At 43.7% G+C, this 17,377-nt stretch overlaps 1 protein-coding gene across 44 annotated transcripts in view; it reads left to right on the forward strand.

Annotated features, from left to right (window-relative positions):
* Cdc14b (cell division cycle 14B) overlaps positions 1–17,377 on the forward strand; it is an 88,568-nt gene that overhangs the window by 67,973 nt on the left and 3,218 nt on the right. For 13 of the 44 annotated variants that reach the window (XR_015640858.1, XR_015640855.1, XR_015640854.1 and 10 more), the window contains 2 exons: positions 103–262; positions 1,035–1,132. Coding sequence is in view for 28 of the 44 variants with exons in the window: in XM_087590917.1 (XP_087447043.1) it covers positions 103–262; positions 1,035–1,132 (258 nt within the window). In the remaining 16 variants the exon portion in view is untranslated. Of the gene's footprint in view, positions 1–102; positions 263–1,034; positions 1,133–1,243; positions 2,910–4,652; positions 4,966–8,839; positions 8,957–13,048; positions 13,115–13,402; positions 17,220–17,377 lie in introns of those variants that run through there. The other 31 variants (XR_015640856.1, XM_087590908.1, NM_001415673.2 and 28 more) reach the window with 15 other exon arrangements.

Here is a 17,377-nt window from a genome sequence, read left to right on the forward strand (position 1 = left end):
GTGTACTTGAAGCCTGTTTCCCGTAAGAACTGGTGGGTGTGGGCATATGAGGGGGGTGTCCTTATGAAAAGCTGTATTTTTTATGTTGTTTAAACACTGTAGGAAGCAATCGAGCCTCTGGCTGGAAGGCGACTATTTCCGTCAAAAGTTGAGAGGGCAGGAGAACGGAGCCCTCAGAGAAGCCTTCTCCAAACACCTTTCAGATGTTGATGACATTTCGATAAATGGGCTTGAGAATCAAGACAGTCAAGAGCCTGAGCCGGTAATGGAACCATCTTCATCACGCTGTTGTTATTGCTGTAAATGCTGTTGAAATCCTTGTTAGGGCATGGAGAAAACTATAGGTAAAGATTAAAATAAAGTGGCTTTTAGGGTCTGTTATCACAGTCATGTTTACATACATTTATAACCTTCCCTAGAAGTGTTTGGCTGAAGAGAAAGTTGTGTGCTCACAGAACGTCTCACTGACTTCCTAAACACAGATGGCAGTTATCAGTAGGGAGCAAGCTCCTAGGATGGGCCTGCTTACACCCCAGCCTGAGTGCACACCTTCATCTCAACTGCTTCAGTAGCACAAACAGAGAGCTTTCAAAGAACCACAGTTGTGGCAGGCAGCGGTACTAGGTTAAGTAGTAATGAATGGATGTTCAGACTTTAGCAAGTTCTGAAACCAAAAGCCCCATGATGTATCTTTACCCCTTTATAGAGGGCTTTGAGACCAGTGACCCTGAAAGTCAGCTTTGATTGTCTTGAAATATGGCTGGTGCCTGTAGTTGGGGATTTAGCTCAGTGGTAGAGCACTTGCCTAGCAAGCAGAAGGCCATGGGTGCAGTCCTCAGCTCCGGGGGGGAAAAAAAAGAAGAAGAAACTTAAAGTGTGTGTGTGTGTGTGTGTGTGTGTGTGTGTGTGTGTGTGTGTGTGCTTGCATACATGTCTGAATGTCTGGGTAAGTAGCCACTTGGCTGCAATAGAACCTAAGTTAGCTCAGTGTTTATTTTTTGTTATTGTTATTGTTGTTGTCTCAACGCATGTAGTATAGTGATGATGATGAAGTCAGTGGAGTGACACAAGGAGACAGACTTCGGGCCCTGAAAAGCCGGAGACAGCCGAAAACCAACGCTATCCCCCTCACGTGAGTGCCTCCCTCCTCTCTGGTCACTTGTCTGTTATGTTGTCTGCATACTTTTCTCCATAGCTGCATATCATTACTTTGCAATGATCACTTGTGTGATTTAAAATCTAGAGGTGCTCACCTGGGAAGTGCTAAGCAGGCACAGTCTGAAGAGATGAGTGCATTTATCTCTGTGTACTACTGTAACCTCAGGAGCCATGATAGGTAAGAGAGCAATATTAGGAAAGTCGTGTCCATAGACAGTCGAGAGTGACAGCAAATGTCAAGACCAGGTTAACAGATTTGACCCTAGGTATTAAAATGGTTACTTTTTTCCCCCACTCCCTTACACATGTCCTTCCTCAGTCTGTACGAGGGAGAGTTGAGTCAGTTGTCATGTTAGATCCTCTCAGAGTTATGATAAACTCATCCCCTAATTATGTTTTTATAATTTTTTTTTTTGGTCTGGAGAATTGAAATGCAGACAAAGGCTTATCACAAGAATAAGAAGTTCATGCTCAGTAGGTGTCTTTATCCCCACGTGAACTTCTTAAGAACTCTTGTCAGTTTGGATCTAACTACAGGGAACATCCGCAATTGGCATACGAATATGGGGACGAAGCTACTGTGCCTTTCCCAGTAGGTGATCCCACCCAGACCAGGGCTCCTGTCCTTACTGGTGTCTCCCTTTTTCTGTGGACCCTGTACTTCCAGCCGTTTTGTGAGGACAGACTGATGGAGATAATCTCTGTATCATAAACATCTGGCAGTGCCAGAAGAAGTTAGTGATGTGGTCTTTCAGCCTTGGGGTCCAGTGCTGTTTGCAGGGTTCAGGGGGACAGGGTTGGGAGGGTTCCTGATACAAAGTGTCAACATTTTCAGCATAAAATCCTATGTGAATTCTGATTTTAGTTGTCTATTAAGAATTCTCCTCTTTACGGGGGCTGGAGAGATGGCTCAGTGGTTAAGAGCACCAACTGCTCTTCCAGAGGTCCTGAGTTCAAATCCCAGCAACCACATGGTGGCTCACAACCATCTGTAATGAGATCTGATGCCCTCTTCTGGTGTGTCTGAAGGCAGCTACAGTGTACTCATACAATAAAATAAAATCTTAAAAAATAAATTAAAAAAAAAAAAAGAATTCTCCTCTTTACAAATAGTGCCTTTTGTATAACTTTTCATATAAATAGATACATATGTAGTGTAGGAGGTACATTAACTTCAAATGCCATGTTTTAAAATTATGTGAGGCCTTTCTAGTTACTTTTATTCACAAAATCATCATCCCAAAACTAATCCTGTGCCTGATAGAGGAAGGTTGATCATGCCCCACAGCAGCCCTCCACAGACTTAGCTGAGCTTCTGAGTCATGTGGGAGCTTACCATGTAATGCAGCTTCTTGTTGGAGCTTCTAGGTGCGGTCTGAGATTCCTATTTCTAGCGAGCGTCCTTGTCTGCCCCTTGCTGCTGGTGGTGGTAGAGGGAGACGTTGACCTCCTTTGAATTGCAGATTTTGTGGGTGACATATACTTTTTGTTCTAAGATGGTCCATTGCCAGTTTATTTCTTAATAGGTTGGTTTGCCCTACGTTCAGACTCCAGGTTAGGAGTGAGAGGAGACAAATTCTGCTTGGTCAAAAGTTCTTGTTGGGGGTCTGGAGAAATGGCTCAGTGGTTAGGAGCACTAGTCGCTCTTCCAGAGGTCTTGAGTTCAATTCCCAGCAACCACGGGTGGCTCACAACCGTTTGTAATGGGATCTGATGCCCTCTTCTGGTGTGTCTGAAGACAGAGCATTCATGAACATAAAATTAAAAAAAAAAAAATCTACCAAACTAAAGTTATAAAAAGAGAAAAGTTCTTATTGAACTGGATAAGAGCAATGACTGCTAGTCCAGAGGACCCGGGTTCAATTCCCAGCACCCACGTGGCAGCTCACAACTCTCTGTGATTCCACTTCCAGGGGATCTGACATGATCACAGGATGTACACTCAGGCAAAACACCAAGGTACATAAGATAATTAAATGATTAAAAAGGCTTTTGGTATCTGCTGGGGAAATGCTCAGTGGCTAAGAGTCCTCATGCTAGGGCCAAGTTTGGCTTCCAGCACTTGGTCAGGCAGCATACGACCAGCTGTAACTCCAGCTCTGGGAAATTTCTGCACCCTCACTCTCTCTCTCAGATCTCTCTCCCTCTCCCTCTCCCTCTCCTTTTGCCTCTGCCTCTGCCTCTGCCTCTCCCTCTCTCTCTCCCTCTGCCTCTCCCTCTCTTCTTCCCTCTATCCCTTCTCCCCCCCCTCTCTCTCACACACTCTCTCTCTCTCTCTCCCTCTCTCTCTCTCTCTCTCTCTCTCTCTCTCTCTCTCTCTCTCACACACACACACACACACACACACACACACACACACACACAATTAATAGAACTTTCAGGAAATCTTACTCTCCACTCTATTCAGAAAAGTGTTTTCTGGAACACAATCATTTAACGATCTCTTGTTAGATAAACTAACTAGCCTGTGGGTATATGGTGACAAAAAAGCACAAGAAGATTTAATTTTAAAGACCCCTGGAACTTGCAGGTGGCTTCAGATGTTCTACCATTCATTAGATTGTGCAAGGATAGAAGTCTGATGCTCAGAAATGGCTTAATGAGAACAGCTAGAAGGTTTGGGGAGAGCTCGGTGGGATCTACACATATATGTGCTCAGGTGTGACCACATACAGTACACACACACACAAGAAACACCAGGCCAAAACTGGGTATGTGGCATAGCACTTGAAAGGTGGTGGCAGGAAGATCAGGGGTCTAAAGGGCATTTAAAACTACATAGAAAGGTCAAGGCCAGCCTAGGAAATAGACCCGAAGACAGAAGGAAGAGAAGGGACAATAAATACCAAATTTTGAGTATGCACTAGTTACTTTTTCTGTTGCTATGATAAAACACCACAACCACGGCAACTTATAGGAAGGAGGAAATGTTTATTTGGGCTTAAGGTTCCAGGGGTTGGAGTCCCCAACACAGGGAAGCAACAGCATACGTAGTGGCAGGCCTGGCAGCTGGAGCTGGAGATGAACACTTAACTTTGAACTGCAGGCGGGAAGCACAGAGAGAGCCAACTGGGAATGTCAAGCCTCTTTGAAACCACCTAGGGACTAAGTGTTTAAATGCTGAGGCTATGAGGGCCATCTCAGAAACATGCATAGTGTGACCAATAGTAGCAAAACTGATGGCTCTTGGTCAGGTGCACTTCTGTAATCCACATTGCTGAGTGTGCTGTTCATGGAACTCCCAACCGACTGAGGAGTGTTCTGTTTCTGTTAGAGGAGTTCCCTGGTCACAGTTGCCCCTCCCCTGGTCATATCAGAGAGTCTGTGTTGTTTCTGTGTCCTCTTCTACTTATGTTCAGGTGTAGTATTTTGTATATTTTACAATGGCCAGCTCAATATCATCTGTCAGCCAGTATGTTGGAAGATGGAGTCTAACCGTTTGATCCTGTGTGTTGAACCTGTTTAAACTAAAGTCAGCATTTTTGTCTCAACAGAAGCTGGACCACCACCACCCTTGTTTCCCGCCCCTCTCCATCACAGTTGCTGCCCTGGGCCTTTTAGGGTGTTTTAAATCCACAGGTGGCTCTATGTATTTTATTATATGAATTATTTTGGCTTCCCAATTTGAACATCTGTTCTTTCCCCTTCCGCCCTTTCCAGATGTCCCCTAGCTGTGCTGACCTCTGCACTGTGTAGTGTTGCCATCTGGTGGATTGTGTGTGACTACATTCTTCCCACCCTGCTGTTCTGTCTTGATGGCTTCAGAGCACAGTAGCCATCTGGACACTTTGACAGATAGTTTGCTGTGTAAGTTTCCTGTTCCATTTCCCTCCTGCCCTCCCCTGGTGTCCAGTGTGGTTCTCATGGTGCATGTGTTTCTCCTTCTGGCTCTCCTGGCTTTGTTGGTTTGCTTATCTTCCAGGGTTCTCTTTCTGAATCTTTTCAATGAATGGGATGGTACCAGCAGGGAAGGGCCTCAACAATCCTTTTGAGTCAAGGATGTTAAAAATAACACTGAGTTGTACTGGCTGTTTGTAAACGTGGACATTAGAATAGTTTTCTTGCCAATCAAAAAACATTCAGGTAGTTGGGCTAACTTTTGCCTGGTTTCCTGTCCACAAGGGGGCTGTATTTACTTCTTATGTTCAGTACTGGACATGAGCTCTCTCCAGTCCAGTCAAGAACTCTCTCTCACCATTTCTACTTTTAGCAAAAGATTGGCCTTTGCAGCCTTGGGGGCTAGTGAGGACTGTGGCCCAATTTCTGCTCATAGAACAGCTCTCTTCACACTGTCTTGAGTCTATAGAACTGTCTGCTCTCTCATCACATCTTTGTGTTAAGTGAGAAAAAGAGGCAGGGAACTGGCTGTCTCCCTTGTGTTTCCTTAGTCTCTGGACTCTTCCTTCCTTTCTCCAAAATAGCCAGACAATCTTTGTTAGGTTATGTACACAATTGTAGTCTCCTAACCTCTGTGTTTAACACCACAGTCCAGGACTGCAGAGGGAGATTCCGTCCCACACCACTGCCATACTGTATCTGTTTTCTGAGACCTTTCTTCAATTCATTCCAAAAAGTTACTTTACTTGTCCCAGCGTGGACTTAGACATTACCAAAGCATGCAGGGTTCCCGTCTCGGATCTCCTTCAACGTGAAAATCCGTCATAGCCAACCCTGGCCCTTTGTGGTTCTGTTGAGGGCTTCGTGTAGCTAAGAAGGATTAAAGAAGGAATCAGGGTCCACTCTTTGAAACTAAAGAAAACACGCTGAACACATATTTATTTATGATGGAATTTATTGTATATCTTAGACGAGTTTATAATCTCACAGTTCTTTTTTTTTTTTTTTTTTTTTTTTTACTTTTCTACCCATTGAAGAACAAGGGTGCCTTTTACAGTTAATTCTTCTCAAACTGTTCCAAGAGGCCAAGATGTTCTCAATGGATGGAGTTGCTGCTAATAATATTTGTCATCAGGCTCAGCTTAAATGTTGCTTTAAATGTTGCTTCTACTGGGGAGTCCTCCTCAGCGCCTTCTGCAAGAGCGTGAGGTCACTCCTGTAGCTGATGTCAACACTGCGTTCCAAAACCAAAACAGGGTGTTCCATGTAGCCTGCTTACTGACTTGAATTTTTGAAAAAGCAAAAAGCTTTCTGTAATTGAGGCAAGTAACAAGTGTGGTCTTCTTAGCCATTAGCTCCTGGTGATAGTGATTGGCCATTGCTGTGAGGCGGTGAGTGAGCTTTGCCTAGAACTGAGAGTTCCGTCAGCTGGTGGCCTGGAGCCTAAGACCAGAGAGTACTTTATGTTTCTATCTAGTGCACACAGTGGGGGACAGTGCTACTAGAGAAAGATGCAGGGTTTGTGGAGCATCCCACAGAAAGCTCTGGCAGTGATCCTCTAGAAAGCCATCCAGGCATTTTGAGGCTTGGCAGGACACTCTTGGTCCAAAAGATTGTTTTTCTAGTTTTGCTAAGTGTCTCCTCTTTGTCACTGTCTAAAATCTGGAGCTGCTGAGGCTTCAGAGATACCACAGACAGGGAAACAGCGTGTGGCTTAGGCACAGGGTAAGGAGGACGAAGGCAAACTTTGTTGGGGAAGACAGAGAGAAAAAAATGGAAAAATGTATATTCTGTATATTGCCTGGGAAGAACCATGTGGGCAGGGCAGGTGGCAGTGAATCCCCCGTGTGCCTGTGGCAGAGGCAACACTTGAGTTTGGCCTCCTCATCCTATCTGAGCTGCTTGCTGGTGTATGCAAGTGCAGTCTTGGAGCTTTCCCACGGCACTAACGAATTCACCGCCCGCTCGCTCAGGCCAGATGATCTGAGGCCTGCCTGGTGTGGTTAATGTACACTAAATTTCCTTCTGAGTTTCAGAGTTCCACAGAAATGAGTAACCACTAATACCATTGCCTCACATTTGTTTACAACTATTTCTTAGAAAAATACATTTTCAGTTAACCTAAAAAGACACTTCTTGATTTAGCAGTAGTAGATCTTTGTGTATCATTTAAACATTTCAGTAATTTAGGAGATCAGGAGTAGACTTCCTGAGCAGGCATTGGTGGTGTGTGTGTGTGTGAAAAGTTACCAAGCTTTTGAGCTCAGATGATCCGAAATGGGAGAGTAGCGTTTCAGAAAAACAATCTCATTTTTCTCCCTTGTAAAGAAGCAGCAGTGGAGAATCAAGTATACATTCTGCCCAAGAAGCCTGGAGAAATCAAATTCTAGATTCATATCCTTAGGTGATAAATATTTCCTCCTTGATTTGTATTAACAGAAAGAAATTGTAGCAATTAGATAAGAGAAGTACTGTTAATATTCTGTATAGCCCAGTACAGGGTAACCGTAATTAACAATGAACAGAATTTTTTAAGGAGGGCCTTGAAGGTTCCCAACATGAGGTATGACACATAAGGTTATGGCTGAGCCAGCTGTTCATCTTCCTGTTACACATATGTCTGTGTAAGCAAGTCCTCATGCCCAGTAAATATGCATGCTGATATATACCTACTGGAGTGCTGTGAGCCATTTTTAATAAATCCTGCTTGTGGGAGGAGAGTTCATGCCTTGGGGCAGTGGTTCCTCCTTGAATCACATTTCTATACAATCCTACTGTTTCTGTTGGAGTATTTCAGATCAGCTTTGAGGCCTGGCCTGATTCACCAGGGCTAGCTAGGTTGCTCTTCCTGTACAGCTGGAGAGCCAAGTAGAATTGTTTGGCTTCCTTTGCTGTGGATAACCCCCACTACCCTCTGAGCTTAGGAAGCTTTGCTGCAGTAGAAGGAGCGGTTGTTGTTAATCACCTGGTCATGACAGGCCTGTGAAGTAGACTCCTCCTTAGTTGGAATCACCTCTTTTTAACTTTCTGGAGCCAATCTCTTACATGTTGCTTTCCCAATTGTAGTTTGACTTTGAAGGGAGAAAGCTTTTAAGTCAATGTTTTCTCCTTCCTCTAGCAAACAGCGATGGGAATAAATCCGTGGTTCTGAAGCAAAGAGTTACCTGCCAACATCCTTTGATGTTGTGTAATTTTTCTTCTGACAGTTTACTGAGAATCACTTACAGAGAGTGTGCTCTGTGTGGTCTGTTCTTTCTGATTCATGATTTTTTTTTTCTCCCGGGCAGTCTTCTGTTATGAGAAGACTTTTAGATTTTAATTGAGACAAGTTTCGCAGTTTTTAAGTAATTGTAGTTTTGTTGTGATGATTGAAGATTTAGTAAGTAGTTATGATGCAGACAAAACTGAAATTTTCTTGAACATATTTAAAAGTTTGCTTGGCATGAAATTATTGCTTTGTTGTTCGTTATGCTTTCTTTCTGCTCCGACCAATGAATATTATCTAGCTGTTTTCCAAATTTATTTTTAAACAGTTTAAATGGGTTTATGATTTGTCTTTGTGACTGAAATCTGAAACCCTGCTTTGACAGGTTTGACTAATAGGTTTCTTTGGTTTGTAAATTGTACAGAATGCCAGGTCATTCATTTCTCCAAAGCAAAGCAGCCCTGGTTACCTCTGTAATGACCTTCAAGGAGAAATGAGATGCTTGGTATAAAAATGTGCTTCAAGTTTGTTTGTTCTGTGTGTAAATGGCAAATGTGATTGTGCAAAATTGCTTCCTCTGTCAACTATTTAATGGTTGTTTTAGTGAATATAATCTTACCTTTTTCCAACTGTTTTCAGAGTAATTCTTCAGTCCAGTGTTCAGAGCTCTAAAACCCCTGAACCTAACCTTTCTGGCAGTGCAGGCATTACTAAACGAACCACCAGATCTGCTTCGGGAAAAAGCAGTCTTAAAAGGTGAGAAAAGACTCCCAGTCTGGAAAGTCTCAAGTTTGTTTCCAGTTTACTCCTCGGACCCTGCTTCTCGAGACTGACATGAAAATAGGAAGTTGGAGGCTGTGATGGGAATGGAGGCTGCTGTGTTGCTGGCTGCTGAGAGGAAATCCTTCTTTTTGGAAGGGTGGTCTTTGGCATGGTCTGATATGGGGAAGCTGAGGGTGTTGGCCCTAGAACTTGACCCAAGTGCTTGTTGGGCTTGAAGGAAGCTTTTTCTCCCGCATCAGGTACAGCTCAGTGAGTCATGGCAGAGCCTCGGGGCTCTCAACCCGATGTCCTGTCCTCCTGCCACAGCGCTTCCCGAAACCTGCTGCTCTCCTTTGTGTCTCCTCGGTTGTTACTCCTACTTACTCTAGGCACAGAGCATTCTCCACCATCTTTCCATGTTTGTCATAAACCAAACATGCTATTCTCTGAGACCCAGCCCCTGCCCAGCAAAGAACAGGCCACACCATTGCTCCTTCCTGGCCCATGAAAATCAGGTCCCCTGGTCATGCTCCGGCACCATCACTCGGCAGTGGTGGCTTCACTTGTTTTGTTTTTTGAGACAGGGTCTCTTTGTGCAGCCTTGACTGTCCCAAAATTCACACTGAGGACCAGGCTGGCCTTGAACTCATAGAGGTCTGCCTACCTCTGCCTTCCAAATGCTGGGATTAAGGGCATGCACCACCACCATCCAGAGATACTTCACTTTAAGAATGGGGGGCTCTGAGGAACAACAGGGCCAGATAGTACATTCTACTTGCCCCTTTTATCAGTTCTCGTCCGGTTCTTGGAAGCTTTCTCACCTTCATTACTTAAGTCATTGTAAGTTCATGCCTGGTGTGGTCCACCATCACTGTCAGTCCCAAGAGCTCTGGGTACTCAGGGTTCTAAGGGATGCTTTGGATTTTGTTGTTTTTCCTTGTTGCTGAATGTTTTGTAACATTTCACTTTGGAGTTAGTCTCCTGAGAACCTACTCGGGTACTTGAGAATCTTTAGTCAGCCACTGACTCAGAAAGTTCAGGATTTAATTTTAAGTATTTTATATGTGTGGAGTGTTGGTGACCACAGAAGCTGGAAAGCATTGGACTCCCAGGAGCTGGAGTTCAGGTGGCTGTTAGCTTCCCAATGTGGATGCTGGGATACAAACTCTGGTCCTGTAGAAAAGAAGCAAGCACTCTTGATGTCTCTCCCACCCTGTTTTAAATTTTTCATTAGATATGGACTTAAGTGTTCATGTTTCTTTTATACTGTGGTTCCAACTTGACAAGAAAATTAGAAAAGGGCCAGATTTAGGTACACTATAACATAGTGTCCAAGTTCTGACAGACAAATAGGAGATGGGCCAAGTTGTGCCTATTTAATTTAATTAATTAATGATTAATCAGGAGCCATTTATTTACTGATTGATTGACAGTGCTGATGCTGGAAGTCAGGGTTTCATGTGGGTGAGACAAATGCTTTACTACTGAAATAAAATCCAATCAGTCATGTCTTAAAGGAAAATTTAATGACTTGACAAATGCTTCTGAAAAAAGATTCCCATGTAACACTTGTGAGCTATAGAACTCCAGTTTGAAATTATACAGTTTGACATATATAGAGAAATATCGTCATAATTATTTACAATATGCAAATTTCTAAATGTGTGTGATGCACAGAACCCCCATGCTTCTTGATTCTGATTGGAGGACACTTGAGTGTCCTACTTTTCCACTGAGTTGTAGGAAATGGGAATACATTTTATGTGCAGTCAGACTGTCAAGAGTTCCCTGTGAATGGTGGCCTTTCATTCCAGCCCCTAGGAGGCAGGGAGCCTGGTCTACATAGCAAGGTCCAGGCCAAGCAGGGCTATGTAATGAGACCTTGTTTCAAGACAACATCCAGTGTGTCCGCAGGCGTGGTGTTGATGTTGATATCTAAGTGCTTGAGCTTTTGGTATAGTCCAGTAAGACTTGGTCATTTGATTCTGAGTGATCGAGTTTAGCCGAAGCTTTGAAGCACGTCATGCTATATTCCACTGAGGAAGGTTGACTGTGCACCGATCCTTCTGTCTCGGTTTCTTAGCTGCACATGTCCCTCCTGTGACCATCCACTTGTCTTCCCTGGATAGTGGTTTCTGATTTTCAGTGAGTTCCTCTGAGATTGGATGCTTTGAGGATTCTGAATAAGCTAGGTCAAATGCACTGGATCAAAGTGCCTCTTAGGAATTTGGAGTAGAGATAAGCCAAAGAGATTCGGAAGTTGAGGTTGGAGTCCTGTGACCTACATTCACATTACCTTAACTATTGCTGAAGAAAGGCGTTCCACCACGTCTAGGAAATGAGGAGAACCACAGACTTCCAGGCTATAGCCTCCTGCGTTTAACCTGCTGAATAACGTGCAGCTTTTGTTTAGAGGGTGTTAAAGGGATGGACATTGGTATATAATCTACCCCAGGAAAAGTACCTCAGCTGAGATGGTTGAGTAATTCTAACATACTTAATTGAAAGCTCTTCTCTTTAAACAATAGCACCCCCCCCCCAAAAAAAAAGCACATCAAGACAAATATTTCACTTTCTTTCAATGTCCATTTGTCTCCCCTCAGGCTCACTAGGCCTCCTGGTTCTTTTGTAGGCGAGTCCCTCTCTGTTCTAGGTCCTTGCACTCACACATCTCCTCTGATGGCCCATGGTAACATGAATGTTTAATCCCATGCCCTCCCCATCCTCCCAGCCGCCCCCCTCCCCCTTTTGAGGCTTCTAGGATGGAGATTCTTACCAACTTTGCTTTGCACTAAGCTGACGCCTGAGTTTTGACATTGTATCAAGAGAGACTTCAACTTCAGAGACTTCCCCAACAAAACCTCTTAAAAGAGTGGCCTTGCCCTGAGAAGATTGGGTGGGTTGTGATAGAGGTATTCGCTGTTGGAGGAGAAAAACCACTGTGTTCCTCCTGTCCAATGACCTTCTGTCTGTGTCCTTTTGGACGGAAGCCACATCCAGTCAGAAGTCCCGTGGCTGCTGTGTGTAGAGCACACAGCTTGTGTAGGATGGAGCCCCTTGGTTCCTATACCAAGTGCTCTGTGTCTCCCTTTCATTTGTCAGGCTCAGAGGAAGTCCTGGGTTTCCACACCTTTCCCTTTCTATTAAGGCCATAAATCCATTATAACAGCTCCTAAGTGACTTAATGAATTGCCTTTTTCCCCCCAGCGTTCCCACACTAACTCTGAAGTGCCCTCTCAGAACAAGTCTCGAACACTGTCACATCTGCACGTGGAGGACTTGCAGACGCCATTCACCTCAGTTCACACACCTCTCTCTGGCTCTTCACTGCTGCGTCTCTGGAAGCTTCTGCAGTTTCTTTAGGGTCATCCCTCCTTTCTTTTTCTATTATTTCATGTCTCTCATGTCCCAGTGACCCTCTTTATATTTAAGATGCACACTCAGCTTCATCTCTGTGCAGTGCCTACGCGTATTTCCTGGACTTTCTCTAAGTCCTTGCCATGGAACTCCTGCCCCTCTTGTGTGTCATTGCATCACAGCTCCCTGGGCCTCAGCTCCTGGTTCCTGTTCCATCACTTCTGGGCTTTCATACTTCATCATCCATTATCTCCAGGAACAGGATGTTCTCTTTATTATCCAGCACTGGTTTCCTCCGAACTTTACAATAGTTAATATCTGTGGGATGGCAGGTGTATTTCCATTTGGTTCGACCCTCCAATCGTCTTTGCACTCAGTACTCTTTGCCCATGTCTGTAAAAACTGTGCACCCAATTCAGATGGGTCTTCTCTTTCCTAGTGAGGGTCATCTCCAGGGCAGAAGTAGTTTTGTGGTTTTGTCTTTTCTCATTTTTACTTTCTTCTTCCCTTTTTCTCTGAAAGTTGCTGGTGAGTCTGAGGTATACCAACACATTGTGGGAGGAAGAAAGAGAGGAAGGGTGAGCCAGGTTGATTTTGGGTGAGCCCAGAGGGGCCCTTGTCTGTCCTGGCCCAGATCTCTTTACAGAAAGGCCAAGTGCTCAAGAGGTTGGGCCTGAAACCACCCAGTGATCCCTCCTTATCTCTTCCTTCTCTCCTCTTTCCCCACAGCCTGGCTCCTTGGAGGGAGAGGAGGAGGAGGAGTGCTTTGCAGCACATGCCCATGCTGGCCTTATGGTACCTGCCTTGCTCTGCTGCCCATGCTCACCTGTCTTTGTTTATTTCTATTGCTTTTTTTTTTTCTTTAAACAAAATTTGAACTTTTCTCTACCCTGCCTTTCTCTCATGTCTGCCTTTATGGTTGCTGTTGTGTTGTCTCTTTTAAAGGATGCCATTAAAAATCACACCAAGTGTGCGCTAAGAGCATGTTGATGTTCTCATTATGTTGCCTTCCTTGTCTTTGAAATTTTCTGCTGGGACACTTTATAATCTTCATGGTAAATCTCTTTCTTTTTTTCTCCTCAGTCCAGCCATTTCAAGGACTAAGACAGTCTTACGTTAAAGTAAAAAACCGGTGAACAGCACTCCAGGGAAGACTAGGAACAGAAAACCCCAAAGGATTTAGCCAATCGATCTGAGAACAAAGCAGACTGTGCAATGGCCTTAGCTTCTTTCCACATAAGAAGTTCATTCAAGGAGGAAAATGTCACTGGCCTGTCATCCACTCACTGACTCTGGGGTGTGGTTGAACCATTTGAAGGCCTGACTCTCCCTTTCATAATCTCAAGTCGGACAAAAGCTGCTGTTGTGAATTTAGTCTCAGGTGTCGATACCCTGTCCTCTGCCACCAGAGAGCTGTCTGGTGAGTGTGGTACATGTGTGTCCCTGTGATGGCAATCATGTTTGCTGCTGGCCTCCAGAAGAGTGGGGGATCTGGTGGAGATCTCTTGGGTATTTATTTCTGTTCGGCCTGTGGCCCCGACTTACAGTTTATAAAGATGTAAGAGATGAACCCCCCAGTGGTACCCTCCGTCTTAAGGTGTGATTTGGTACGGTCAGCTTCACTTTACTCTCGTTAACGCTGTTGTGATGTTCGTTCACTGCGTGAAGTACCCAAGCTGCTTGTCTTTCACCAAAGAGTGCTTTATTAACAATCTGTGAATACTGCATTTAAACACTGTTGTATGTTGTCGTGGTTACCAAAAACCTGCTAGAAAATGTTGATGAGAGCATTGGAACCCTTTCTCAGTCAAATGGTTCCTACAAATCCTTCCTTGTGTCATTTAGAAGATTTCAGAGCTGAGATGTTGTTGGGTTGCTCAGTCACATGTTTTTTGTGGTTTTTTTTTTCATTTTTTTTTTCTTTTTTTTTTTTTTTTTTTTTCGGAGCTGGGGATCGAACCCAGGGCCTTGCGCTTGCTAGGCAAGCGCTCTACCACTGAGCCAAATCCCCAACCCCGCTCAGTCACATGTTATAATTGTGTTTACTCCATTACATTAAAACCAAACATCAACCCTAGCATTTTTTCTGGAAAAGCATCGTAAATAATGTTGACTTTAAAAACAAAATTGTGAGCCTTGAGGTAGTGGTGCTTGCCTTTAATCCCAGCATTGGGAGGCAGAGGCAGGTGCATGTCTGAGTTCAAGGCCAGCCAATGATACATAAGGAAGTCTCAGAGACAACAAAACAAAAACCAACCCCCACATCCCAAAACTGTTAAGTCCTTGTAGAGTCTTTCTCTGTAATGCTGCGGAATTTCTTTCCTTGTGATTCACAGTTTGATTTTAGTGACAATCACTTGCTTCTGGAGTTAGGCTGTTTATGTAAGAGAACTCACTGTTGCCTTTGGTTAGGGAATATGACTAGAAACTGTAGCGTGCCTTTTCTCTTCATCCTGCTGGAACCCAGCAGCACCCGTGCCATGAAGCAATTGCAAAACCAGAATTTATCTGTTGCCAAAAAACAACAACAAAAAGACCAAAAAAGGCAGAGACCATAATTAGAAAATACTTTATAGTTGTCTTGGTTACTTCCACAATTGAGGCTAGTGGTTTTTGACTCTCCCAGTTTAGAAACTGGAGAAATGCAATATTGAAAGCCATTGACAGCCATTGCCTTCCTCAGACAGATGAATGTGTCAGGTGAGCAGGCTATCTCACTTGAAAAGCTGCCTTTCTTGTAGTTGGTATCGACAGGTTTAAAGTTTAGTTATTGTAAAAATATTTAAAGGCCATGGGTTCCCCCTTTCAGTGTTTCTATCCTCAAACTGCATTGGCTGGCCTTGGGTCGGAGACCTGAGGATTCAATGTAAACCCACACAAAGAGCCCCTCCCTAGATAGCACATAGCTTTCAAACAGTGGAGAAAGACAGTTAAGGTAGGGTTTGTTATTCCTGGATATGAATGAGTTTAAGCTCTAGCTAGGAGGACAAACATTTCATTTACCAATAATGCTAAATCAAACTGCCCAAGTCTAAAATAAAAGCTTCTCAGGTGGTTCTTCCTTCCCTGAACAAGCTAGGCCAGGTACTGAGCAGACAGAAGGAGACTTCCTTCCATCTGAACTAATCTGGATTTGTTCTCATGGATCAGGATGAGTGAACAGGGCCTGCCCATGATGGCCTTGTAGCCAGCAAATTTGGGAGGAAACCACCTGGGCTTCAGAGATGGCCACAGTGCTTTTTAAAAGGCACGGTACCTTTTTGTGTTGGCAGGTCCATTCAGCTAGAACTCCTGCCACTGTGGCTCTTCCCTGTATTTAACTCCCTTGCTGAAGTTACTTAGGAAACATGAGTTGGTAAGGACATTCCCAGGAAAACTACTTAATGTTGTCTGGGGAGGACGGCATAGCAACTGACTGGTGACATCCAGGACCCAGAAAGTCTTTGATCAAACAAATGAAAAGTCCTTCCTGTTGGGAATTAGTGGACTACCTCTGCCCAAACTACAACTACCCAGAAACTTAAGGGTAGAAGAAGACCCTATTGCTATAGAGCATGGATCTATAGAGTGGGTATTGGAGGGGCCCCTTTAACTTAAGAACGTTAAATACCTTTGTAAGTACATCAAGTTAGAAAGTATATTTATAGGTGACCTTGATGCTTGTTGGGAGCCCACACCATCCGGAGCCCAAGAGAGGAATGTCTGCCAAGCTGGGCTTCAGGACTTTAGACAGATTAATACAGTTCTGAGGCCCAGCTACAACTCTTGCCTTGAGGCAAGAAGGATGGAGCCTCAGCAGCCACATTCAAGGTTGTAGTATTTGTCTAAACTCTCATGGCCACACGCTGTTCTTCCTCATTAACTCCCCAGCTTTAACTCAACCCCCTAAACCTAGCCCTATCCATTGTCCTGCCCTGCCCCACTGCCCACCTCTCAGGGGTGGCTTCTACCTCTTGGCTTGGGCCCTGACAGGTCATAGAGGCTCCCCAAGTGTTCTCATGAGGCTCTGTGAGCATAATCAGGTCTGGTAGACCTTCCCAGCTTTCTGGGTAGTTTGTGCCTGGAATTCCTCAGGCCTTCCCTTAGCTTGAATAGCTGTCTGTGACAAGTGCGTATGTGTTCTAGAAACATCAGCTGCTTTTCCTCATATTTTTTTAAAAATTCTTTCTTGCATTTTGGAAAGCAGTTGGTCAGAAACCTTAAAACCTATTTTTTTAGGGCGGTTGTAGGAGGTGGTTCTCTGTGAGTTTAAGGCCTACCTGGTCTTCAGAGTGAGTTCCAGTGTAGTTAGGGCTACACAGAGAAGCCCTGTCTCAAAACAGACAATAAGAACTATTTTAAGATTTCATGATTTCTCTCCCGCTGAAGTGGCCTAGTGAGGATAGCCACTGCTCTTGTATTTCTCCGTAAATCAGAGTGTTCCCCATGTCGCTGAGTGGAAATACTACAGGTAGTGTAAAGGATTGCCTATACTGTGTAAGAAATTACCTCCTTGCTGATCAGTAGAACTCACTGTGCATAGACATGTCTATCAGTTACAGTACTGCAGTCCTACATCCATTGTTTGAAGACTCTATTATACACTCACGTACAGATGAAGTGAAGTTTTAAAATGTTACTGATGACTCAGTATTTGATCAGCCATTGTCTTGGTATTTTATTAAATTGTATATTTCTAATCATATTTTTTAAAGCTGAAAGAACTGGTTGGATGTTTATCTCTGAAGGTGTTTTTAAGATAAAAGCGTCACTGTAGCCTGTAAACTTGGCACACATGTAGTTTTTGATACTTTTTGTTGCATTTGAAAAATCTTGTGTATTGTAAAATGGTTTTATACAAAATACTAAATAGTAGAAATTGTATAATTTACAATCATATAATTAAAAATATTAAACAGTCTTTTTGGCTTATTGTATTCACTTACTAAGCATGCCCAGTTGATAGCAATTATGAGATGGATTTAATTTTTAATTTATGAGAAACATCATGACAAAATACTACAGATTAGGTGGGACAAGTAAAGAAAACTGTGTTCCCTCTTAGTGCAGAAGTATGAA

The sequence above is a fragment of the Rattus norvegicus genome, chromosome 17 (genome assembly GCF_021556685.1).
Source record: "Rattus norvegicus strain SHRSP/BbbUtx chromosome 17, alternate assembly SHRSP_T2T, whole genome shotgun sequence".
NCBI lineage: Eukaryota > Metazoa > Chordata > Mammalia > Rodentia > Muridae > Rattus > Rattus norvegicus.